Here is a 27,794-nt window from a genome sequence, read left to right as displayed (position 1 = left end):
GCTCCCGATTACAGGGAGCGGTGATTAGTGTCAGTGTCATTAGGCAAAACGGGGAAATGCTTTTTTACATCAGCATTTCCCCGTTCTTCCTCTCCGTGAGACGATCGTGGGTATCCCCGCGGACATCGAGTCCGCGGGACCCGCGATCACACTCACGGAGCTCGAGCTCGAGCCCACAATGCCTGTACGTGCCCTTCTGCCGATGTATAGCGGCATGAGGCGGTCGGCAAGGGGTTAAATAGCTGATATCTGGCTCTTTTGACTTACTGCACAGTTATTATTAGCTTTTCATCTTAACTAAATTCTGTATACAGTATTCTTTGGACAGCTGCAGTTATAAATGACCTGTAATTATTATAATAACCCAAAGCTCAACGCAGCCGTAAAACAGATGTACCAACTTTATTAAAGAAAAACACACTGGGACTTCGTCATATAGAAGATAATGGTCTCTTAGCATGCTACACAAAATAATGAGCACAAAACATGTTATATAGTAACCAAACACTCCAGAACACACACATATATATATAACAAAACATTAATACATTTTGAAGATGTTGATTTAAGTCAGTTTTAGCTTTGAATCAGTCTGTAGTGTTTTAGGAATGCTATGGCTTCAGTGGCCCTTAAAGTGTTAGTAAACTCTCTCTCTTTATTTTTACCTACAGGTAAGCTTATAATAAGGCCTACCTGTCGGTAAAACGAGTATCTCCTAAACGTGCACGGTTTAGGAAATATTCCAGGGAGCAGCAGCCGGTGACGTCACTGGCACATGAGCTCTGAAGGAGTGTCATCACAGCTTGTCCGGTCAGACGGCCGGAGCACCGTGAACCCAGAAGGAAGACTGGGTGAAGGTGGAAGCCTTTGCAGAGGTGACAGCGTGCCGCTGGAGGAATTGGTTCTAAGGTAAGTCTTTCATAATGTGCTAGTATGCGATGCATGCTAGCACATTATGACTTTACCTTGCAGGGGTTTTTTTTACTTTTTTTTTAATCAGGAAATGTGTGATAGGGCCTTGTTGTCGGAAATTCCGACCGTGTGTAGGCTCCTTTTCCATTTTCCATAGGAATTTCCGACACACAAAGTTTGAAAGCTTGCTATAAAATTTTCCGACAACAAAATCCGTTGTCGGAAATTCCGATCGTGTGTACACAAATCCGAAACACAAAGTGCCACGCATGCTCAGAATAAATTAATAAACGAAAGCTATTGGCTACTGCCCCATTTATAGTCCCCATGTACGTGTTTTACGTCACCACGTTCAGAACGATCGGATTTTCCGACAACTTTGTGTGACCGTGTGTATGCAAGACAAGTTCGAGCCAACATCCGTTGGAAAAAATCCATGGATTTTGTTGTGGGAATGTCCGATCAATGTCCGACCGTGTGTACAGGGCATTACAGGGGTGAATTTCCCTTCCTAGGGGTAGATTTTCTCTCACTTTCTGTTCTCTCCCTCCGTTTGTAACTAGGAGTCATTTGTAATTCAGATATATGTAACTTGTGGACTGCCTGTATAGATAAGTAAAATTCTTCTTCATTGCCAGTGTTGTAATATATACATATATACTCGCGCAAAAATGCTTATAGACGAGTAAATGCGTATGCAAGTAAATTACTGCACTCAAATACAAAATTTTCTATTTGTGTTTCACTCCTCTGTACTCACCGCTGTATTACTGATCTTTACTCAGCCGTTTGCAATGTCCCCTAGACCAGCCTTTTTCAAGCAGGGTGTCCAGGCACCCTGGGGTGCCTTCAGGTGTCTTCAGAAATTGCCCAAAAACTGTATACAAGCCTGCCTATTAGTTATTACAAAGCCACAGGTTTTCATTGTGCACCATTACAGCCTTCCAGCCACCAGTGTCCTAACAACCAATGATGTCATTGGTTGATAAGTAGGACGTTGGGCACCTGCCCCTCTCCTTCAGCACCAGGGTCACATTAGCTGAGTGAGGGACAGAAGCCGAGGGAGAAGAGAAACATTGGAATACTAATCAGTATCAGCAAAGATGTATTTGCTTTGGAAGAATAAATCACTGTGAATGTTGGGTATCCTAACCATGTGGATGTTGCTACATTATATAAAACTATTGGTTGAGTTTTTTTAAATTTTAGAATAGGGTGTCTTAAGATTTTTTAGCATTTTAAAGGGTGCCTTGACTAAAAAATGGTTGAGAAACACTGTCCCAGACAACAATGCATCTTATTTCAAAACAGTAAAAACTCGTCGTTAATGGGCATTCTAGACTTGACCAGGTTTCAAATAGGTTTGGGCCTGCCAGCTGGCTTTTGTTTGCATCAAAGCTGTTTCTCTCCCCATAGAAATCTTTGGGAATACAAAGCCCAGCCTTGTTTTTTTCAAGCAGGAAAAAAAAATTAAATTAGGGTTGCTTTGGGCAATGCAATCCCCCAATTCTCAGATACTTTTATAGGTGAAAGTTACCAATATGAGATATTTTACAAAAACAAAAAATTTTGGGTAGCACTTCATACCTTAAAGCCTAAATTTAGCTAAAATGAAAAACATAAAAATCAGCACAAGGGACATTACTTGCAGTTAGCATGAGGTGGCCAGGGCCGATCCCAGGCGGGTGCACGGGGTGCAGTGCACCCAGGCGCCAGAGAGGTGGGGGCGCTGAAGCGCCAGAGTACTCCCCTCCCTCCTCCTCCTCCCCTCCGTGTCCAGAAGTGGCTCTGTCCGCAGGTCACCGCCGCGGAGCGGCCGCTGTGTTTTTCACTGCTAGAGCCGATCCCCCCTCCCTCCTCCTCCTGTCAGAGGAGAGCAGCCACCGGAGATCAGAGCGTCCTGGAGGGGATCTGTACTAATGGAGGGGGGTTTGTACTAATGGAGGGGGGGGTTTGTCCTGGGGGGTCTATACTGATAAAGGGGGGGTCTGTACTGAGGGAGGGGTTTATATTAGTGGGGGGTCTGCACTGACGAAGGGGGGTCTATACTTAGTGGAGGGGGGTCTGTACTGAGGGGCGACTAAAGTTGGTGGAAGGGGGGTGACACCATGTTATACCGTATCCTGTATTATGTCTGGGGACTCTAACAGAAGCCCTCTCTGTGTGCATCAGAGAGACCCCCTCCAGGTCTCATTAGTGTACTCTCTTCCTGTATTTTTTTTATTGTTAAAAGATCATGGGAGGATTCCAGGGTAACGAAGACTTCTTAGGGGAGCAGCTCTGTGTTTGAGTTGTTGCCATAGAATCATTTGTAAAGGGGAGGAGTTGGTAAGATGACCATGCCCATGTGGGGGTGCCAGAAATATTTCTGCACCCAGGCGTTTGTGACCCTAGGATCGGCCCTGGAGGCTGGCCTTTGTGCTGATTCTTCTTTTCAGGAGAAATCTTCTTCTGATGGATCTGGTCGGAAAAAGCCAACATAGTCAGGCTCTCTTGCCAGCTCTTTAGCTTTATTAACCCCTACTGAACTGGAAGCCTAGGGAGGCAGGGGTGGAGGAGGGGGCAGGGTCGGAGGAAGAAGACTCAAATCAAGGGACACATCATACTAACTGTATTTTATGTCCCTTGTGCTGATTTTTCTGTTTTTCATTCTAGCTAAACTTGAACTTTAAAATAGAAAATTAATATTATGAAAAATTTGCATATTGTTTTTCTATTCGGAGAAAGAATTCTTTTTTCTAATTGACAACAAAGATTTAAAATCATATAAAAGCACCATATAGACCAAAGAAGATCAAAGTGCATCTATAGGTTTCATTTTGTAGCTCCATAAGCCTTGTCAAGATATATTTTGGTGCCCCCCCCCCCCCTAGTTTTCAAATGATTTCAAAATCCAGATTACCTTTCAGTATATCGGAAAGAGAAGGTATTAAGGTACAACTTCAAAAACTCCTCCCAGAAGGAAGCCAGTACATAACATATCAGGCATATATACTGTGCATTATATTGTTAAATATATATGACCAGAACTTCAACCGTCCTTCATATATGGTTGTTTCACAATATAAAATCAACCTCACATTGAGCCTATGGAGGGCAAATATTCAAGCTAAATAATTCAATCTTCAAATATACAGCCCAAGAAGCTCAACAAACTGCAAGTGTAATGTAGCAGCACATTGCAAGGAGATGCAGTATTTGAATAAACAGCACATAAAGGTCATAATACCAGCACACTGTTCATATATGCAGCTCATTGAATTGAAAAGACTGCCGATGTATTGTCTTCACTAGATGGATTTTCCCCCTGGATATTCCATCCAAGAGTATATTAACAGTCATATATGAAGCCAAATCCAATGATGTACAAATATATTGTGTCTGTTGAAAAGTTAAGTAGTACATCACTGAGGACAGGTACATGTCATATATATAATAAGCCTCACACTAGAGATGTGGGGGCTACATATATTCCTTTCACAGTGTGTTGTGCATATACTGTACATATCTGTTCTGGCAGGGGTTGAAGAGGAGATCCAAATAAAAGGAGAGCACCTGTTAGTAGCACCCGCATTTGTGATGGATTTATCGCTGATATGGCAACTTTTTAAGAAGCATCTTTTTTAAGGTATAAAGTGCTACCCAACACTTTTTGTTGATGTTATTGTTTTTTAAAGTAAGGTACCCTTCAATTTTTTGATTATCCCATCTGATTAGTAACCATCTGTCGTTCAAGATATGGAGACTCTACTTCCCATACACACATTTATAGGTGAGGCTGTAAAAAAAAAAAAAAAAAGAGAGACATGATTGATCACATGACATCCCCTGCCTGTACTCTGGATAAAGCGGAGTTCCAACAGGTTTTTTTTTTTTTTAAACTACCCCCTGTAAATGTCACTGCTCGTTCTTTTACATGTGGTAATCGTTAACATCGTTGTCCCCTTTTCGTTACTTGTGCAGTATTGATTACTCACTGTGTTCTCCTTCTGCACAGTGCGGCCATCCTGACTGTGGGCATGTGAAGTATGCTGGCTACTCAGCATGCACCTCCCGATCTTGCGCATGTGCAGTGTGAAGGAAGCACGCCCCACTGCATGCCGGCCGATACTTGCATGTCCCCATGGCAACAATACAAACAAAACACTGCTACATTCCCTATTCAAAAATGGCACAGATCTTCGCCTAGCATCGCATCATTTCTTGTTTTAAAACAACGCGATGCTAGCCAAATGACTCCGCCCTACCTCGCCAGAGGGAGGTGCGTCATTTCCATGGCTGTATCTGCTCGTGGGATTGCTGTGTCATCAATCCCATGAGCCGATGCAGCCATGGAAATTACGTACCTCACTGTGGCGAGGTAGGGCAGAAGTCGTCATGAAAAACAAAGGAAAAAAAATATATATCCAAAAACGAGGGACGGTGGGGCGGTCTATTGAACAAGACCAAGTTGTATTTTTGCCTGGAACTCCACTTTAAGAACTCAATATTAGTCTATGACTGCTCTTCTTTGGGGCTCTTTTTGTTCATTGCTGCCTGTGATATAATCAAACAGCACAAAGCCAAACGCAGGTTCTGAGATAGTCTGTAACGAAAAAAAGAAGAGTTTTATTGCAATACATTGATACATTTTTGTGACTATTGTGATTCATAATTTTCATTTCCTGATCTTTGGACATGCTGCATGGACCTATCTTTTGAAGAGTATTATTGCGTTACTGCTGAAAGTAGAGGATCCTAGGGTGGAAGCTCAGGTTATATTTATGTCTCTGTTCCCATTCTAGAGATTTACCCTTATTTCCTGTTTTCCAGTCTTGACGAGCAGTCAGATGGATAGAAAATCATGGAAAATCTCCCCAGTGATACAGCAATAAACAGAAAGGAAAGAAATAGCTCTTTTTATACGTAGACTGGAAAAAAGTTTACACTGCTATTGGATTCCTTCCTTCACTGGTGATGATCATTATCCTCATTTCTTGTCTTCCTAGGGATAACATATGTGAGAAATATTCTCAGATTAACAGACAGCAATAAAAAACCTGTCAATAAAGATTTGACTGGAGGTGGACTTTTCTTTTTACTTGACAAGCGACAGACAGAACAGGAAGTGAGGGGAAATCTACATAATGAGTACAAAGACAGCAAAAAAAAAAAAAATTAAGGGGGGGGGAGTTAAATATCTGCCAGGTTTTTATTATTGCCTTGTAAAGATTATTATCTTGTAAAGATCCCCCTTATTTCCTATCCAGACATTGGGTGTTGGACAGACAAGTAAATATGGAGAAATCTGTCCAACATGGGCAGCAACCCTTCCTTAAAATATTAAAAGCTCCAAGAAAGGTTATGACTGGATCTCTGGTTGGCTCTCGTGGCAATCTGTATACCGGTGCTGTTTGTACTATTTTATAATAGCTTTATGAATGTTTTGTAGCAAATAATGTTTTGCAGATGAAGTCAGTAAGGAAGGCAGGTCACTGTCTTTGTTTTACAATTTAGAAGGTTTTAGAGTATTTTGGAAGGGTGGTGGTTAAGCTCTGGGAGAGAGAGACAAAAACGGAGCAGCGCCGCTCTAAGAGTAATAACTTAGTTTAAAAGGCTTTATTAAGCTTAAAAGTTAAACTCACATTTGAGTAGTTTAATTAGGCTAAGGTAGTTCTTTGTGCTGTCCTGGGATGTCCTCCGGTTTCCAGCTGGGCTGCGGTGAAGGGTCAGTCCTCGGTTGCTCCAGTGGTGTCCGTGGCTCCGAGGCTGGGAGTTCACCAGTGTTAATTTTAGTCTTAGGACTAAAATGGCATTTTAGTTTTAGTCCCATTTTAGTCTTCTGCAATTGTTTTAGTTTTAGTCGTATTTAGTCGACTAAATCTCCAGTACATTTTAGTCGACTAAAATCTCAAGTACATTTTAGTAATTGCAATTTAGTTTTAGTCACAGTCTTTTGACTAAAATGGCATTTTAGTTTTAGTCTCATTTTAGTCTTAGGACTACAATGGCATTTTAGTTTTAGTCTCATTTTAGTCTTTTGACTAAAATGGCTTTTAGTTTTAGTTGTATTTTAGTCATCTCAATTGTTTTAGTTTTAGTCGTATTTTAGTCGACTAAAATGTTTTAGTCATTTTAGTTGACTAAATTAACACTGGAGTTCACACAGCAGGCACGTCAGCAGGTACGTCGGCAGGGAACGTCAGGTGCTCGAGAAAGGGGGGCGTGGCTTAAGCGCTCGTGTTTGGAGCATGCGTACTCCTTCGTCAGGCATGGATTCCAGCCATTACTGGCAATGTTTATATAGAAAAAGGTAAGGAGGAGGGGAGGGGTGGTGTCCAGAGCTGCTGAGTGCAGCAGACCAGCGTTGAATTTGAAATGCAGGTCATACACACATCCATTGGGCAGTCATTAGTAGAAACAAAGTGATTAAAAAATGGGGGCAGATCTATAGATATCACATTGTCATATACACATGTAAACAGCATAACACTAATGCCCTGTACACACGGTCGGACTTTGTTCGGACATTCCGACAACCAAATCCATAGATTTTTTCCGACGGATGTTGGCTCAAACTTGTCTTGCATACACACGGTCACACAAAGTTGTCGGAAAATCTGATTGTTCTGAACGCGGTGACGTAAAACACGTACATCGGGACTATAAACGGGGCAGTAGCCAATAGCTTTCATCTCCTAATTTATTCTGAGCATGCATGGCACTTTGTGCGTTGGATTTGTGTACACACCATCGGAATTTCAGGCAAAATTTTATAGCAAGCTCTCAAACTTTGTGTGTCGGAAATTCCTATGGAAAATGTGTGATGGAGCCTACACACGGTCAGAATTTCCAACAACAATGTCCTATCACACATTTTCCATTGGAAAATCCTATTGTGTGTACAGGGCATAAAAATGATAAATAGATGAGCAAGAATAAGATGGAATATTAGTGGATTTCGGAAGTAGAAAGAAGGGAAATGAAATATAGGTATAAATGATAAAAAATAATAATTAATAAAAATTAAAGAAATATATATAAAACTATTCTATACTAAACTATTTTAAACATGGCCTTTGAGATGAACATATAAGTTATTACTCTTAGAGCGGCGCTGCTCTGTTTTTCTCTCTCTCCCATGCTACAGAGTCCCTTATGCTCTTCTGAGCTGGCCGCCGCTCGCAACATATACCAGAACCTTTTTATATAGGTCTGGACTCAGAGGAAATTGGACTGAATTTCCACAAGACTGGTTCTTATTATCACCACTGCCCAAAAACACTTCACTAGCAGCTCCTTCCAGCGCTCCATCTCCCCCTTTTTACTGGTGTTAAGCATCCTCTATAAATACTCAACACTTCCCAGAACTTTAACCACTTAAGGACCAACTTCGTTTTGGATTTTAGGTGTTTACATGTTTAAAACAGGTTTTTTTTGCTAGAAAATTACTTAGAACCCCCAAACATTATATATGTTTTTTTTTCTAACACCCTAGAGAATAAAATGGCGGTCGTTGCAAAACTTTTTTTTGCACTGTATTTGCGCAGTGGTCTTATAAGCGCACTTTTTTTTTGAAAAAATTCACTTTTTTGAATAAAAAAATAAGACAACAGTAAAGTTAGCCCAATTTTTTTAATATTGTGAAATATAATGTTATGCCAAGTAAATTGATACCCAACATGTCATGCTTCAAAATTGCACCCGCTCGTGGAATGGCGTCAAACTTTTACCCTCAAAAATCTCCATAGGCGACGTTTAAAAAATTCTACAGGTTGCATGTTTTGCGTTACAGAGGAGGTCTAGGGCTAGAATTATTGCTCTCGCTCTACCGGTCGCGGTGATACCTCACATGTGTGGTTTGACCACCGTTTTCATATGCGGGTGCTACTCGCGTGTGCGTGCGCTTCTGCGCGCAAGCTCGTCGGGACGGGGGGTTTTTAAAACATTTTTTTAATTTTTATTATTTATTTTACATTATTTTATTTATTTTTACACTGTTTAAAAAAAAAAAAATTGTCACTTTTATTCCTATTACAAGGAATGTAAACATCCCTTGTAATAGAAAAAAGCATGACAGGACCTCTTAAATATGAGATCTGGGGTCAAAAAGACCTCAGATCTCATATTTACACTAAAATGCACTAAAAAAAAATAAAAAAAGTCATTTAAAAAAATGACATTGAAAAAAATATGCCTTTAAGATGCATGGGCGGAAGTGACATTTTGACGTCGCTTCCGCCCAGCAGTGTCATGGAGACGAGTGGGCGCCATCTTAGCCTCACTCGTCTCCAGACACAGAAGGGAGACAGACGCGATTGCCTCCGCCGCTACCGACGGCTCCGGTAAGCGGCGGAGGGCACCGAATCCGCCACAGGGACCACTTTTATCAGAAAGCCGGCCACCGCATGAAAACAAGGATACCGGGTTATGGCAGCTAGCTGCTGCCATAACAACAATATCCACCTCAAAGTTTGGACATAGATCGGCGTGCGGCGGTCCGGAAGTGGTTAAGGGAAAGCTATATATATATATATATATATATATATATATATATATATATATATATATATATATATATATGATAGAATATGAAAGCTGCCATTGCTAACCTAAGCACAGGCAAAGCATGGGTTCAGTTTGAAGGGAAAGGAAATTTGTTTACTGTAAATGTTATTTTATTTCAGGTTTTTTTTAATGCATACATTTTAAACCGTTTTTTAATATATATATATATATATATATATATATATATATATATATATATACACAGTGGGGACGGAAAGTATTCAGACCCCCTTAAATTTTTCACTCTTTGTTATATTGCAGCCATTTGCTAAAATCATTTAAGTTCATTTTTTTTCCTCATTAATGTACACACAGCACCCCATATTGACAGAAAAACACAGAATTGTTGACATTTTTGCTGATTTATTAACCACTTCAGCCCCGGACCATTTGGCTGCCTAAAGACCAGAGGACTTTTTCCAATTTGGCACTGCGTCGCTTTAACTGCTAATTGCGCGGTCATGCAATGCTGTACCCAAACGAAATTTGCGTCCTTTTCTTCCCACAAATAGAGCTTTCTTTTGATGGTTTTTGATCACCTCTGCGATTTTTATTTTTTGCGCTATAAACGGAAAAAGACCAAAAATTTTGAAAAAAAAATGATATTTTCTACTTTTTGTTATAAAAAAATCCAATAAACTCAATTTTAGTCATACATGTAGGCCAAAATGTATTCGGCCACATGTCTTTGGTAAAAAAAATGTCAATAAGTGTATATTTATTGGTTTGCGCAAAAGTTTTAGCGCCTACAAACTAGGGTACATTTTCTGGAATTTACACAGCCTTTAATTTATGACTGCCTATGTCATATCTTGAGGTGCTAAAATGGCAGGGCAGTACAAAACCCCCACAAATGACCCCATTTTGGAAAGTAGACACCCTAAGGAAATTGCTGAGAGGCATGTTGAGCCCATTGAATATTAATTTTTTTTGTCCCAAGTGATTGAATAATGACAAAAAAAAAAAAAAAATTACAAAAAGTTGTCACTAAATGATATATTGCTCACACAGGCCATGGGCATATGTGGAATTGCACCCCAAAATATATTCAGCTTCTTCTCCTGAGTATGGGGATACCACATGTGTGGGACTTTTTGGGAGCCTAGCCGCGTACGGGGCCCCGAAAACCAATCACTGCCTTCAGGATTTCTAAGGGCGTAAATTTTTGATTTTACTCCTCACTACCTATCACAGTTTTGAAGGCCATAAAATGCCCAGATGGCATAAAACCCCCCCAAATGACCCCATTTTGGAAAGTAGACACCCCAAGCTATTTGCTTTGAGGCATGTTGAGTCCATGGAATATTTTATATTTTGACACAAAATGCGGGAAAGTGACACATTTTTTTTTTTTGCACAAAATTGTCACTAAATGATATATTGCTCACACAGGCCATGGGCATATGTGGAATTGCACCCCAAAATACATTTAGCTGCTTCTCCTGAGTATGGGGATACCACATGTGTGGGACTTTTTAGGAGCCTAGCCGCGTACGGGGCCCCGAAAACCAATCACCGCCTTCAGGATTTCTAAGGGTGTAAATTTTTGATTTCACTCTTCACTGCCTATCACAGTTTCGGAGGCCATGGAATGCCCAGGTGGCACAACCCCCCCCCCCAAATGACCCCATTTTGGAAAGTAGACACCCCAAGCTATTTGCTGAGAGGCATGGTGAGGTTTTTGCAGCTCTCATTTGTTTTTGAAAATGAAGAAAGACAAGAAAAAACATTTTTTTTTTCTTTTTTCAAATTTCAAAACTTTGTGACAAAAAGTGAGGTCTGCAAAATACTCACTATACCTCTCAGCAAATAGCTTGGAGTGTCTACTTTCCAAAATGGGGTAATTTGGGGGGTTTTGTGCCACCTGGGCATTCCATGGCCTCCGAAACTGTAATAGGCAGTGAAGAGTGAAATCAAAAATTTACGCCCTTAGAAAGCCTGAAGGCGGTGCTTGGTTTTCGGGGTCCCGTACGAGGCTAGGCTCCAAAAAAGTCTCACACATGTGGTATCCCTGTACTCAGGAGAAGCAACAAAATGTATTTTGGGGTGTAATTTCACATATTCCCATGGCATGTTTGAGCAATATATCATTTAGTGACAACTTTGTGCAAAAAAAAAAAAAAATTTGTCTCTTTCCCGCAACTTGTGTCACAATATAAAATATTCCATGGGAGGGGCGTGGCCTGGACATGGCTGAATGAAGACACGTTTTCTGTGAGCTCCTGGCCTCCCCTTGCTTGTCCCGACGAAAACAACCGTATGCTGCCTCTACTAGCGGTATGCTAACCGCAAAACGCTACCGCACAAGATCGTCGACTCAGGGACGTCGTCCTCGCAACTCTCAGGGTGAGATACACCACTTTTTCCGGAACGCCATTAATACATCCCCAGGCGCCATAGTTGCAGCTCCACGCGACACAGACCTGAACAGACGGTCACTAGCGGAGACAACTCCCTCACCCAGCCATTCTCCGAGTATAGCCTCCCTCTCAGGGATCCCAGCTACACCCTGCTCAGCAATGTCAGTGTCAATAGACCCTCTCCCTCGGCACGATTCCGCTCATATCGATGGGGAGCTTAGAGCACTCCTGCAGGCCTTGCCCATGAAGCAGGATATTGAAGCACTGATACTGAGAGTAGAGGAATCTCATCGTAGAGAAATACAAGAAGTGAGAACAGAGATACACTCCTTGGCTGATAGAGTCGATAATGGAGAAGCTTCCATCTCCACAATAGAAGCTAGATTGGGTGCCTTAGAACAATCACAAGCTGAACAGGCTGAGTCAACGATTGCAATTCAACTACACATGGAAGATTTGGAAGACAGAAGTCGCAGGAACAACCTGCGACTTCGCGGCATCCCGGAAGCTACAGGCGCTGAAAATCTCCCAGACACAGTGACGGCCATCTTCCGGCAAATTCTGGCCTCACCACAGACCGTCATTGAGATGGACAGAGTCCATAGATCTCTGGGGCCGAAATCTTCAGACCCCAGTCGCCCTAGAGACGTGATATGCCGTCTCCACAAATATACCCTGAAAGACATGATATCTCGGAAAGCATGGGAACATGGAGAGGTAGACTTTGATGGGGCGTTTGTTAAAATTCTCCCGGATCTCTCCACAGCTACCTTGCAGCGCCGCGCCAGACACCGCCCTCTCCTGGATCTAGCAAGAGAAAAGGGGTGCACATACCGATGGGGATACCCACTTTCGGTGACCTTCAGAAAAGAATCTGCGTCATTCACCCTGCGTACACCTGCCGACTTACCGGATCTGTTCTCCTTCCTTGAAGCAGCTCCCATCCAGGTACCTAATTGGCTCCAGCTCCTGCCGAACCCTGGGAATCGTCCAGGCCAGGCAGGATCCAGAGGCTTCCCTTCAGCGCACCTGCAAAGATCACGGAGACGACAGCGTACCACATCTGGAGAAAGATCGCGGGAATCGTAAGTGAACCATGTTCACCATCAGAAGATCAATCACCGCCACAGGTTTTTTTTTTTTTTCTTACTTTGCGTTGTTTTTCTTTTGCCTTTTGCTCACCTAATGGAAGCGGACGTTCTGAGTAGTCCCCGCTACTGGTTGCACTCTGGGGGTGTTGGGGTTTAATTGGTTATCAGTAGGGATTTTCCTAGATTTACCGCCTGAACCCGAACCAAAGAAACAGAACTGCTACATTTAAGATGTCCTCATATGTGGTTCGACTCTAACAATGGTTAGGAGACGATCTGAGATACCCCTTACGCTGACACACGGGAGATGTATGACACTATACCCACAATGGTTTCTGGGATTAAATCTATAGAACTGTTAATTCCATGTGGGTACACCTCTATTTGTTAAGAATTCCAAACTCCATGGGTATGTCTACGATTTCAGGTCGAACGTTTGTCTTTTTTCTCTTTAGCAATGGAGCCATTTGTGAATTACTGTTTATGTATATCGCCAGATACATTAGAGGGCAATCCATATACACAGTTGTTACGATATAAGTTTGATTTTAGAAGAGTTTTCATATATACAACTAATCTTCTATTTAGATATATCAGACCTATTGGTCCTTTGTAGCTTACTCCCCCGAGCAACACCTACTCCCATCCCTTTTATAGTATGACTGTTAGATAATCCATACCATCCTCCCCCCACCTCCCAACCCATCCCTATCAGTAGTGCCACTCATCAACCAAACCTTTTAAGGGTTTTATGATAGTCTGGTGACACCCCCCTATAGGAGAATGCCTCAGCGTATGGAGTCTTCAGTAAATACTTAAAGGGACCCTTCCATTTTGGGACACAGGGAGGGGGAATAAGGAGACGGGGGTATTGGTAAATGATGCCTATACTACTATATGAAGGTTCTTCATTTATAGTTTATGGTTTATGCTATAAATTTCAGAGTACATGTTCATCTGACTTATATACCTAAGTTTTAATATAACCGTTCTCAATTTGAGATGTTAATAGCATACTTGTTATATATTTGTTCATTACTCAATAAGGTCGGGGCAGGGGGGATGGCCGGAGCTCTATCTCCGGCTGTGTCTAACCGCTCCCCTACATGGGCCTACGCTCAATAATCAGAGTGTGTCTGACGAGCGTTCTAGCATATTTGCTGTTCTTTAGTGTCTTTTTTATTTGTTTATTTTTTCTATTCCTCTTTCTTTCTCCACTGCCTCTATTGTCACCCCAGTTCTAACCTTTCTCTATACCCTACCCCACCTTCCCTCACTCTCCTACCCCTTATCCCCTTTTTGTTATCAACATGGAGGTCCTTAGACATCATTGAATACTAAAGGACTAAACATCCCAGAAAAAAGGCGCATGCTGCTACAAGATCTTCACCGCATGAGAGCAGACATTGCACTCCTGCAAGAGACCCACTTCAGAAGTGACAAATTGCCGATAATTAGAAATCGATCATTCCCCTTAGCCTACCACTCACCGAATCCAGAAGCGAAATCGAAAGGAGTATCTATTCTGATCTCCAGTAAGGTAAGGAGTATCTATTCTGATCTCCAGTAAGGTACCATGGACTTGCCTGGATACTGTGGTGGATCCGGCAGGGCGTTTTTTATTTCTAAAAGGCAGGATTGGAAATGTTAAGGTAACTTTAGCCAATTTATACGCCCCGAATTCTCACCAGGACATCTTCATTGAGAGGACTATTGAGAAGTTAATGAACTTTTCTGAAGGGCAACTGATTAAAGGAGGAGACTTAAATATTCCTTTGATTCCCTCGGAAGACTCCTCCTCGAAACACTCGACAGTTCCTCCTGGCTCTCGTAAACGCATTGATCGGGCCATACACCAGGCCCAATTAGTAGACGTGTGGCGTATAAGTCACCCTACAGAAAGAGATTATACCTTTTACTCAACACCCCACAAGGTATACTCTCGCATAGACTACTTCCTCATACCACATTCACAGTTGCACTCGATCAGAACAGCCACGATAGGTTCTATCACGTGGTCTGACCACGCACCAATCTCTCTCTCATATGCACTCACTGACACTCTCACCTCAAAGACTAAAGGGTGGAGACTAAATGAAAGCCTCTTACAAGATAAAGAAGTACTATCAGAAGTCACTAGAGAACTTCAGTTTTATTTCCAAACCAATGACACGACAGATTGTAACCCCGGTATTATCTGGGAAGCACACAAAGCAGTCATAAGGGGTATACTTATTAAACATGGATCGAGAATCAAAAAACAACGAACCCAACAACTTAACTCACTGTTAGAAGACCTAAAACTATTAGAGACGCGACATAAACAATCACCATCCCCTTCCATAGAGTCCGACCTCCTTACCCGCAGATCGCAAATTAATGACCTTCTACAATTTAAGGCTAAAGCTTCGATGCAGATATGTAGGAAAATGTCATACGAATCAGGGAACAAATGCGGTAAGATGCTAGCGAAATCCCTAAGAGATCAGAGGTTAGCAACATACATTCCTCACATACTATCATCCAAGGGGACCAAAGTTTCCAAACCTCATGATATTGCCCATGAATTTCAGAAATTTTATTCAACCCTATACAACATAGATAAACCCCCCCCCATGCAAGAAAACATACAGGAGTACTTAACCTCCTCGCAGATGTCAAAGTTACCAGATGTAGATAGAGAAGCTCTAGAGGACCCTATTACAATTGAAGAAATACAGAGAGCGATAGCATCATCCAAACCGGGGAAAGCCCCTGGACCAGATGGACTTACCATCCTATACTACAAAACTTTTATGCCATCGCTGTGTCCATACATGGTCAAACTATTTAACTCAGTAAGCCCCACATCACCCTTTGCTGTGGAGACATTACAAGCCCATATTGCGGTAATTCCAAAGGAAGAAAAAGACCCCTCTGCCTGCGGAAATTATAGACCGATCTCCCTGCTTAATATTGACCTTAAGCTATTTACAAAAGTCCTAGCAAACAGAATCCAACAACATCTGTCACATCTAATCCATTTAGACCAAGTAGGTTTTGTTCCTAGTAGAGAGGCCAGGGATAATACCACCAAAGTGCTTAACTTGCTACAAAGGGTAAATACGTCTCGAACTCCATGTGTATTTCTGGGAACAGACGCGGAGAAGGCCTTTGACAGGGTGAATTGGAACTTTATGCTCGCAGTACTTAGATACATTGGAGTTGGAGACCATATGATCCAATGGATATCATCGATCTACTCTAAACCCTCAGCTCGTGTCCGAGCAAATGGGGTCCTGTCAGATCCCTTTCAAATTTCAAACGGGACACGACAGGGATGCCCGTTGTCTCCTCTCCTCTTCGCCCTGTCATTGGAACCCTTTCTTTGTGCTGTGCGCAAGAACCCAGATATTGTTGGCATAACAATTGGGAATACCAACATAAAATATCGGCTTATGCCGACGATTTGTTATTTTCCATTACCAATCCTGTGATATCGCTCCCAAACCTTTTTAAAGAAATCAATAGATACGGAACCCTCTCTAACCTTAAAATCAATTTCCAAAAATCAGAGGCGATGGGCATTAATCTTTCACAACCGCTTAAGGTACAACTGCAGACAAATTTTAAACTAAAATGGAACGACATGGCTTTGACATATCTGGGTACTATTATCCCGACTCACATAAGGTATACGAGCTAAACTTTCCCCCACTCCTCTCTAGGGTGAGAACACTACTAAAAAATTGGTCATCAGGCTTACATTCGTGGTTCGGCCGCTGCAATATACTGAAAATGAGTGTACTGCCCAAATTTATATATCTTTTACAGGCTCTACCTATACATATCCCCTCCACATATTTTCGACACATACGTCAAGCGTTTTTTGAATTTATATGGGCTCACAAACCCCCCCGTTTGAAGAGATCACAACTCACTCTGCCTAAACAATATGGAGGTCTGGCAGTCCCAGACGTTCATAAATACTATCAAGCAGTCCATCTTGGTAGATTGGTGGACTGGAATAGAAATGGAGCTCTAAAACTATGGACTCAGACTGAACAGAATCTAAGCCCCATCCCTTTGGCTAGAGCACCTTGGTGTTATGACTCCTTACCTAAAGATTTGAAATCCCACCCCATCATCGGTCATACAACGAAGATATGCTCTCTCTTGGTCAAAAAAGGGTCCATTTCATCCGGAAACTCGCCACTCTTCCCAATTTTGGGAAATCCCAGTTTCACTCCAGGATATCAAGAAGATCAATTCAAACAACTAATATCTACGGGCTGTATCCAGGCTTCACATTTTCTTATACAAGAAAGATGGCCATTATTACAAGAACTTACAAATCCGACGGGTACATTTAGACTAAAATTCTGGAATGCCTTGCAAATTACACATTTCTTTAGGTCCCTCCCTCCACCGAACAAATTTGCCCGACCCCTTACAACCTTGGAAGAAATCTGCTCCACAGAAGGAACATTGGCTCATACACTCTCATGCATGTACAACCTTTTAATTACTCCCCCAGACACCTACTCACTAAAACACATCGCTGACTGGGAACGAGACCTGAATTACACCTTTAGTCCACAACAGAAACAACTTATTATTCAATTTACATACAAATCCTCTATCTGCACGAAAACACAAGAAACTAATTTTAAAATCTTGACCAGGTGGTACAGGACGCCTGAGAAGTTACACAAAATATTTCCTACATCATCAGATAGATGCTGGAGATGCCAGGAGGAACGAGGTACATTACTTCATGTGTTCTGGTCATGCCCGAGAATTAAACAATTCTGGCTAGGAGTCAAAAACATTACACAGAAATTTACAGAACAGCAAATATCAGACGACCCGGCCTTTTTTCTCCTCCATGTTTCAGATAGGTCGGTGAAAACCTATAAAAAGTCCATTATTCGTCATCTCCTTGACGCCGCCAAATCCTGCATCCCGCTTATGTGGAAATCCACACAATCTCCGACGGTTGGGATGTGGCTTAGAAAGGTAAAAGAAATCAATAAGTTTGAAGATCTTATACTTTCGGCTAGGAACCAACAAGAGAAGTACTCTAAGACGTGGTCACTTTGGAACACGTTTGTATACTCAGATGAAGGCCAGACCTTACTCAGCTCCCCAGATGTAGATCAAGGTTAAGAGAGGTAAGAGCCTAAAAGAAGTACATGCTCCCTCCCCAGAGATATAATATATCTACTCCCATTAGTAAGCCAGAAGAGATAGGTTGGGATGTCACATCAACCTCCACCCCCCCCCCCCCTCCCTAATTCTTCCCTCTTCCCCACTATTACCCACTTATGTATTCTACTGTTTATGTTTTGTTCTCCACTTTCTTTCTATACCAGTTTCTTCTTTTTCTAACTTGTGCTGTATATACACAGTGACAGAGGTCCTTTTTGACTAAAATAAATGATAAGGGATGTCTATATGGCTTATTTAACTAGACATTGTACTCCTCTGTGATGTCTGACAGATGGCTACATACTGGTACAACATTTATCTTTACTTGACTTATGCTGAACTTATGTTTTTAAATGTATTCTGGGTCCATGGACCTCTCCCTTTGAATAAATAAATAAAAAATTTGTAAAAAAAAAAAAAAAATTCCATGGACTCGACATGCCTCTAAGAAAATAGCTTGGGGTGTCTACTTTCCAAAATGGGGTCATTTGGGGGGGTTTTGAACTGTCCTGGCATTTTATGCACAACATTTAGAAGCTTATGTCACACATCACCCACTCTCTAACCACTTGAAGACAAAGCCCTTTCTGACACTCATTGTTTACATGAAAAAATTATTTTTTTTTGCAAGAAAATTACTTTGAACCCCCAAACATTATATATTTTTTTAAGCAAATGCCCTACAGATTAAAATGGTGGGTGTTTCATTTTTTTTTTCACACAGTATTTGCGCAGCGATTTTTCAAACGCATTTTTTGGGGAAAAAACATACTTTTTTAAATTTTAATGCACTAAAACACACTATATTGCCCAAATGTTTGATGAAATAAAAAAGATGATCTTAGGCCGAGTACATGGATACCAAACATGACATGCTTTAAAATTACGCACAAACGTGCAGTGGCAACAAAATAAATACATTTTTAAAAGCCTTTAAAAGCCTTTACAGGTTACCACTTTAGATTTACAGAGGAGGTCTACTGCTAAAATTACTGCACTCGATCTGACCTTCGCGGTGATACCTCACATGCATGGTGCAATTGCTGTTTACATTTGACGCCAGACTGACGCTTGCGTTCGCCTTAGCGCGAGAGCAGGGGGGGACAGGGGTGCTTTTTTTTTTTCTTTATTTTTTTTTTGCTTTTTTATCTTATTTTTAAACTGTTCCTTGCATTTTTTTAAAATCATTTTTATTGTTATCTCAGGGAATGTAAATATCCCCTATGATAGCAATAGGTAGTGACAGGTACTCTTTTTTGAAAAAATTGGGGTCTATTAGACCCTAGATTTCTCCTCTGCCCTCAAAGCATCTGACCACACCAAGATCGGTTTAATAAAATGCTTTCCCCAATTTCCCAATGGCGCTGTTTACATCCGGCGAAATCTAAGTCATAAAATGCTCGTAGCTTCCGGTTTCTTAGGCCATAGAGATGTTTGGAGCCACTCTGGTCTCTGATCAGCTCTATGGTCAGCTGGCTGAATCACCGGCTGCATTCTCAGGTTCCCTGTTGAGACAGGAGAGCCAGAGAAAAACACGGAAGACGGTGGGGGAGGGGGGGCATTCCCTCCCACTGCTTGTAAAAGCAGTCTAGAGGCTAATTAGCCGCTAGGATTGCTTTTATATGAAAGCCGACCGCTGGCTGAAAAGAATGATACCAAGATAATACCTAAACCTGCAGGCATCATTCTGGTATAACCACTCAAAGTCGTGAATGGCGTACCTGAAGACAAAAAAATGGTTAACAATAAAGCACGGTAAACGGTAAAGTATAAAAAATTGCATACCTGAAAAGCGAACATGATAAAACATAATAACAATAAAACATTGCAGAATAGAATACAGTAAAAAAGAGCAGAACAATAGAGAGAGAATAGAGAGAGATAGAACAATAAAACAACTATTTTTTTTTATTTTATATTTTTGTTTGTGGTTTTTTTTTTTTTTTTTACACTTTTTTTTGTAACTAACTTTTATAACTGTAACCGGTTCCAGGTTCAGGTCTCTCAAAATGCGATGGCATCTTGGGAGACCCTGTGAAAGTGTGCCTAGTCTGTGCAGTGCTGTACCCTACGCTAATACTCAACTAGTGTATGGCTCAAAACATTCACCAATGCAAAGACCAGGATTGTCAGGACAGGAGGGACAATAATAGCGGGTGTCACACCTATATCCGCGCTTGCTGCAGACACATCTTTTTTGGGGGGGTTCGTTGGGTAGGGGTACTCGGGAGGACATAAAGAAAATGCCTCTCATGCAGCCGACTGCATTTGGTTGGGGATGTGAATGGGGGAAGTACGGGTGCTGCAGAAGCGGTGGGTTCCCAATTAGGATTGGCGAATGCAGCAGGAAGGGCATTATGGGCACGACGGGCCTGTTTGTCTTCTTCTTGGTGGCAGCGGGACACTACTTGTGCTTGCCACCTCACCAGCTTGAACTGCACTTATGGGACTCGCCACGTCACCAAGTGTTACTGCAGTGCTGGTTTGACTACGACCAGGGTGTACTAGGCCGCTGGTGCTTGCCAGTTCACCAAAACGCTACCAAAAAAACTGTTAGCGATCGCAGGGATCGGGCCTGACTCTGCGAACGCTGCAGTTATGCGTTTAGAGTTTTGTAAGTGACAGTGATCGATCGATCGATACTGCACTTGGGTGGGCTGGGCTGGGCCGGGCGGAGGGGCAAAACGCAGGTGCTAGCAGGTATCTGGGCTGATCCCGCTAACGCTGCGTTTTTGGGAACCCTAAACTGCTGGGGATGCTAGTATAGATCTGATCGGATCAGATATTGATCCGTTCAGATACTATACCACTAAGGGAGGTGTACGGTGCGTGCGTGGGTGTTAGCGGTACTGGCGCTAACCTGACGCTGCTTGGGGCTAGTGTTTGCCAGTTCACCAAAACGCTACCAAAAAAACTGTTAGTGATTGCAGGGATCAGGCCTGACTCTGCGAACGCTGCAGTTATGCGTTTAGTGTTTTGTAAGTGACAGTGATCGATTGATACTGCACTTGAGTGGGCTGGGCTGGGCCGAGCGGAGGGGCCAAACGCAGGTGCTAGCAGGTATCTGGGCTGATCCCGCTAACACTGCGTTTTTGGGAACCCTAAACTGCTGGGGACGCTAGTATAGATCTGATCGGATCAGATATTGATCCGTTCAGATACTATACCACTAAGGGAGGTGTATGCTGCGTGCTTGGGTATTGGCGGTACTGACGCTAATCTGACGCTGCCTGGGGCGACGCATATCACCGCCGGGTGATCAGGGGGCTAAACCTTTATTAGGTAATAAACGACGGGTGCCCTGACACTATAAAAAATAAACGAACTAACCAGCGTCACATGTAACAGTTATACGGTGATCAGTGGTGAAAGGGTTAACTAGGGGGCAATCAAGGGATTAAAACATTTATTAGATAGTATATGGGGGTCCCTGTCGCTATAAAACGCTGACGGCGAACCTAAATATTTAGCACCCTAACTAGCGTCACCAGCGACACTAATACAGCGATCAGAAAAATGATCGCTTAGTGACACTGGCGACGGGGGGTGATCAAGGGGTTAAAACTTTATTAGGGGGGGTTAGGGGGGTACCCTAGACCTAAAGGGGGCTAACAGTAACTGCCCTACCACACTAACTGTCACAAACTGACACCATGCAGTAATCAGGAAAAAAAAAAAAACTGGTTGGTGTCAGTGTGACAGGGGGGGGGGAGGGATGATCGGGGGGGGGGGATCAGGGGTGTAATGTGTGCCTGGCATGTTCTACTGTGTGTGTATGTGTTGTGCACTGCCCCGGGCACCGGGGGGGGGGGGGGGGGTCCGATCGGACCCCCCGCCCGCGGGAGGCAGATCACGTATATATACGTGATTCTGCCTGCCCGTGCCATTCTGCCGACGTATATCGGCGTGAGGTGGTCGTCAATTGGTTAAAAGATATAAAAACTGAAATATCACATGGTCCTAAGTATTCAGACCCTTTGCTGTGACACTCATATATTTAACTCAGGTGCTGTCCATTTCTTCTGATCATCCTTGAGATGGTTCTACACCTTCATTTGAGTCCAGCTGTGTTTGATTATACTGATTGGACTTGATTAGGAAAGCCACACACCTGTCTATATAAGACCTTACAGATCACAGTGCATGTCAGAGCAAATGAGAATCATGAGGTCAAAGGAACTGCCTGAAGAGCTCAGAGACAGAATTGTGGCAAGGCACAGATATGGCCAAGGTCACAAAAAAAAATTCTGCTGCACTTAAGGTTCCTAAGAGCACAGTAGCCTCAATAATCCTTAAATGGAAGACGTTTGGGATGACCAGAACCCTTCCTAGAGCTGGCCGTCCGGCCAAACTGAGCTATCGGGGGAGAAAAGCCTTGGTGAGAGAGGTAAAGAAGAACCCAAAGATCACTGTGGCTGAGCTCCAGAGATGCAGTCGGGGGATGGGAGAAAGTTGTAGAAAGTCAACCATCCACCCTCCACCAGTCGGGGCTTTATGGCAGAGTGGCCAGACGGAAGCCTCTCCTCAGTGCAAGACACATGAAAGACTGCATGGAGTTTGCTAAAAAAACACCTGAAGGACTCCAAGATGGTGAGAAATAAGATTCTCTGGTCTGATGAGATCAAGATAGAACTTTTTGGCCTTAAATAGCGGTATGTGTGGAGAAAACCAGGCACTGCTCATCACCTGTCCAATACAGTCCCAACAGTGAAGCATGGTGGTGGCAGCATCATGCTGTGGGAATGTTTTTCAGTTGCAGGGACAGGACGACTGGTTGCAATTGAGGGAAAGATGAATGCGGCCAAGTACAGGGATATCCTGGACGAAAACCTTCTCCAGAGTGCTCAGGACCTCAGACTGGGCCAAAGGTTTACTTTCCAACAAGACAATGACCCTAAGCACACAGCTAAAATAACGAAGGAGTGGCTTCACAACAACTCCGTGACTGTTCTTGAATGGCCCAGCCAGAGCCCCGACTTAAACCCAATTGAGCATTTCTGGAGAGACCTAAAAATGGCTGTCCACCAACGTTTACCAACTAACCTGACAGAACTGGAGAGGATCTGCAAGGAAGAATGGCAGAGGATCCCCAAATCCAGGTGTGAAAAACTTGTTGCATCTTTCCCAAAAAGACTCATGGCTGTATTCGATCAAAAGGGTGCTTCTACTAAATACTGAGCAAAGGGTCTGAATACTTAGGACCATGTGATATTTCAGTTTTTCTTTTTTAATAAATCTGCAAAAATGTCAACAATTCTGTGTTTTTCTGTCAATATGGGGTGCTGTGTGTACATTAATGAGGAAAAAAATGAACTTAAATGATTTTAGCAAATGGCTGCAATATAACAAAGAGTGAAAAATTTAAGGGGGTCTGAATACTTTCCGTCCCCACTGTATATATTATACATTTTAATCTATTAACAGAATAACGAGGTATGTGTTATTAAGTTTATGCAATAACTCCAGGCAAACATCAATGGTGTGTAAGACCGAAGAAAATCAAGTCAACTTTTATTAGTGTGGCTACATTATTTAATATATTTAGTATATATTAGTAAGTGCTCATTAGGGATGAGCCGAATACCCCCCGGTTCGGTTTGCACCAGAACCTGCGAACGGACCGAAAATTCGCACGAATGTTAGAACCCCATTGACGTCTATGGGACTCGAACGTTCGAAATCAAAAGTGCTCATTTTAAAGGCTAATTTGCTTGGTATTGTCCTAAAAAGGGTTTGGGGACCCGGGTCCTGCCCCAGGGGACATGTATCAATGCAAAAAAAACGTTTAAAAACGGCAGTTTTTTCGGGAGCAGTGATTTTAATGATGCTTAAAGTAAAAAAAAAAAAAAAAAAGTGAAATATTCCTTTAAATATCGTACCTGGGGGTGTCTATAGTATGTCTGTAAAGTGGCATGTGTTTCCCGTGCTTAGAACAGTCCCTGCACAAAATGTCATTTTTAAAGGAAAAAAAGTCATTTAAAACTGCTTGCGGCTTTAATGTAATGTCGGGTCCTGGCAATATGGATGAAAATCAGTGAGACAAACGGCATGGGTACCCCCAGTCCATTACCAGGCCCTTTGGGTCTTGTATGGATATTAAGGGGAACCCCGCACCCAAATTAAAAAAGGAAACAGCAGTATACAGGCTCTGTACTCTGAACAGCAGTATACAGGCGGTGCAAACAAGACAGGGACTGTAGGTTTGTTGTTAAGTAGAATCTGTTTGTAATTTTGAACTGGTACATTTTTAACGTGTTTAGCTCCAGCCAAAAAATGTTTTTTAAGCTTTTTGGAAAACATAGGGAAGGGTTATCTCACCCCTGTGACATTTGTTTTGCTGTCTGTGCGCACTTTTCACCTCACTTTTTGTCCCAATGACAAATGTTTTTTGAAAATTTGGGTTTTTTTGTGAAACAAGGATTGGTGATAAAGCATCAGTGGAAAGGAGAAATGTTTTTCCCATATTAACTCTTACAGGAGAGAATTTCCCTTCCTAGGGGTAGATTTCATCTCACTTCCTGTTGTGTCCTTCCGTTTGCAAGTAGGAATCGTTTGTAAATGGGATGTTTGAAAGTAGGGGCCTGCCCTATATACTCAGCAGAAATTTGGGCCTTAGGTGTTGTTGTGGCCACAACACTGTAAGCCCTCACAGGGCCCTGTTGTGAAATATTAGATCAAGAATTGTAATTACATGCCCCTGTTGAACAGGGGCAGAAAAATTGGGCCTTTGGTGGTGGTGGTGGTGCCACAACACTGTAAGTCCTCACTCTCTCTTGGTGGGCGCAGAAATGGGCCCTGCTGTGAAATATTAGATCAAGAATTGTAAATACATGCCCCTGTTGAACAGGGGCAGAAAAATTGGGCCTTAGGCACTGGTGCTGGTGCCACAACACTGCAACCCCTCACAGATACTCTAGTTGGAACGCAGGAACGAGCCCTGCTGCAAAGTATTGCATCAAAAATTGTAATTACACGCCCCTGTTAAACAGGGGCAGAAAAATTGGGCCTTAGGCACTGGTGCCACAACACTGCAACCCCTCACAGATACTCTAGTTGGAATGCAGAAACGAGCCCTGCTGCAAAGTACTGCATCAAAAATTGTAATTACACGCCCCTGTTAAACAGGGGTTGAAAAATTGGGCCTTCGGCACTGGTGGCGGCGCCCAGAACCAAAAATGTTCTTACAAGTTATCAGCGTGATCATTGAGGAGGAAGAGGATAATTACTCAGGATAGTCACTCAGCATCAGCAGTCTTTGAAGGGATCTGAGATTTCCAAAAAAATTATTCGGTTACATCAGCATCAGGTGCTTGGTAGCTGGTGGTGATCCAAGACTGATTCATTTTTATGAAGGTCAGTCGATTGACCGAGTCCGTGGACAGACGCACCCTGTGATCGGTTACAAAGCCTCCAGCAGCACTGAATGTGCGTTCCGAAAGAACGCTGGATGCAGGACAGGCCAGTAGCTCAATTGCATACCGTGCAAGCTCTGGCCAGTGATCCATCCTCAAGACCCAGTAACCCAGAGGACTTTCGGTGGGAAAGGTGTCCAAGTCAGATCTTGCCCCTAGGTATTCCTGCACCATGTAAAACAGACGCTGGCGATGGTTGCTGGAACCGATCATACCTTGGGGCTGCGGACTAAAAAATTGTCTGAATGTAATAGTCAGACGGCCACCTTCTCCACCGCTCCTTCTTTGACTGACCGAAGCCTCAGCAACACGTTGTCCAGAAACAGGAGTTTGTAACCTCCCAGTCTCTGGGAACGCGTTTGCACAGACCTTTCTGCAAGGCCTCCCGAAGATGTTTCATCCTCTGCTCCCTCTGCGACGGCAAGATAAGTTCCACAACCTTACCCTTGTAACGTGGATCAAGGAGGGTTGCCAGCCAGTATTGGTCCTTCTCCTTGATACCACGAATTCGAGGATCCTTACGCAGGCTTTGCAGGATCAGGGAGGCCATGCAGCGTAGGTTTGCTCAGGCATTCGGTCCGGAGTCCTCTGGGTCACTAAGGACGACATGGTCCGCAGCCACCTCCTCCCAGCCACGTACAAGTCCACGTGTTTCTTGGGACTGATCCCTTAAAGACTGCTGCTGATGCTGAGTGCCAGGCTCCACCTCCATACTAACACAATCCTCCTCCTCCTCGTCTTCTTCCTGTGTGATCGGCGGGCACGCAGGAACACTGTCTGGATAAAAGGGGCCTTGAGAGCTAAGGAAGTCCTCCTCTTCCTGCCTCTGTTCTGCCTCAAGTGCCCTGTCCATTATTCCACGCAGCGTGTGCTCCAACAGGTGGACAAGGGGGACAGTGTCACTGATGCATGCACTGTCACTGCTCACCCTCCTCGTGGCCTCCTCAAATGGTGACAGGACAGTGCATGCATCCCTGATCATGGCCCACTGGCGTGGGGAAAAAAAAACAAGCTCCCCTGACCCTGTCCTGGTGCCATAGTCGCACAGGTACTCATTGATGGCCCTCTGCTGCGTGTGCAGCTGCTGCAGCATGGCCAACGTTGAGTTCCACCTGGTGGGCATGTCACAGATTAGGCGGTTCTTGGGCAGGTTAAACTCCTTTTGGAGGTCTGCCAGCCGAGCACTGCCATTATATGACCGGCGGAAATGCACACAGACTTTCCTGGCCTGCCTCAAGACATCCTGTAAACCCGGGTACCTGCCCAAGAACCGCTGCACCACCAAGTTAAGGACATGAGCCAAACAGGGCACATGGGTCATTTGTCCCTGTCGGAGGGCAGAGAAGAGGTTGTGCCATTGTCGCAAACCACCATTCCTGCCTTAAGTTGGTGTGGCGTCAACCACCTCTGAACCTGCCCCTGCAGAGCTGACAGAACCTCTGTCCCAGTGTGGCTCCTGTCCCCCAAGCACCGCATGGCATCTTTTGGCCTGCATACTTGCATAGCCCCTTGAACGGCTACGTAGCACCGCTGGTTCCGAGGACAAAGCACAGGAAGAGGCCATGGAGGAAGAAGAAGAGGAGGGGGTGGAGGAGAGAGGTGTGTCACAATCATTAGTAGTGGCATTTTGGAGGCGTGGTGGTGGAACAACCTCCAACACTACTGCACCTTGTCCTGCATCCTTCCTAGCTGCCAGCAGAGTCACCCAATGCGCGGTGAAACTTAGGTAACGTCCCTGTCCATGCCTGCTGGACCATGAGTCAGCGGTAATATGCACCTTACCGCTGACCGCCCTGTCCAGCGAGGCCAAGACATTGCCCTCCACATGCTGGTAGAGAGCTGGAATCGCCTTCCGTGAGAAAAAGTGGCGTTTGGGTACCTGCCACTGAGGAACCGCACATTCTACAAACTCACGGAAGGGGGCAGAGTCTACCAACTGAAAAGGCAGCAGTTGAAGTGCTAGCAATTTTGCCAAGCTAGCATTCAACCACTGGACATGTGGATGGCTGGGAGCGAACTTCTTTCGGCGGTGCAGCAGCTGGGGCAGGGAAATTTGCCTGGTACAATCTGACGTCGGTGTACCGGAAGAAGATTGCTCACAAGTACTTGGCTGTGACACACCTAATTCTACACATTCCTCTCAGTGCAGGTCTCAGAGAGGACTGAAGGTATAGTGGGGTTGGAGATCTCAGCTGATGAGGAGCAAGGAGAGGTCCTCTTTGTTCTTTGGTGTGGGTCTTTCAGATACACTTGCCAACGAACTGCATGGTAGATCAACATAT

At 43.4% G+C, this 27,794-nt stretch overlaps 1 protein-coding gene across 2 annotated transcripts in view; it reads right to left on the bottom strand.

Moving 5' to 3' along the window:
- Positions 1–383: 383 nt before the first annotated feature.
- Positions 384–27,794, bottom strand: part of COPZ2 (COPI coat complex subunit zeta 2) — a 134,000-nt gene continuing 106,589 nt past the window's right edge. For both annotated transcript variants that reach the window (XM_073608071.1, XM_073608072.1), the window contains one exon: positions 384–5,497. In XM_073608071.1, coding sequence (XP_073464172.1) covers positions 5,402–5,497 — 96 coding nt within the window. In that variant the 3' untranslated portion in view covers positions 384–5,401. The remainder of the gene's footprint in view (positions 5,498–27,794) is intronic.

This window comes from Aquarana catesbeiana, linkage group LG12 (assembly GCF_042186555.1).
Source record: "Aquarana catesbeiana isolate 2022-GZ linkage group LG12, ASM4218655v1, whole genome shotgun sequence".
Classification (NCBI taxonomy): domain Eukaryota; kingdom Metazoa; phylum Chordata; class Amphibia; order Anura; family Ranidae; genus Aquarana; species Aquarana catesbeiana.
Note: the sequence above shows the minus strand (reverse complement) of the source record. Positions and strands in the feature narration are given on the sequence as shown.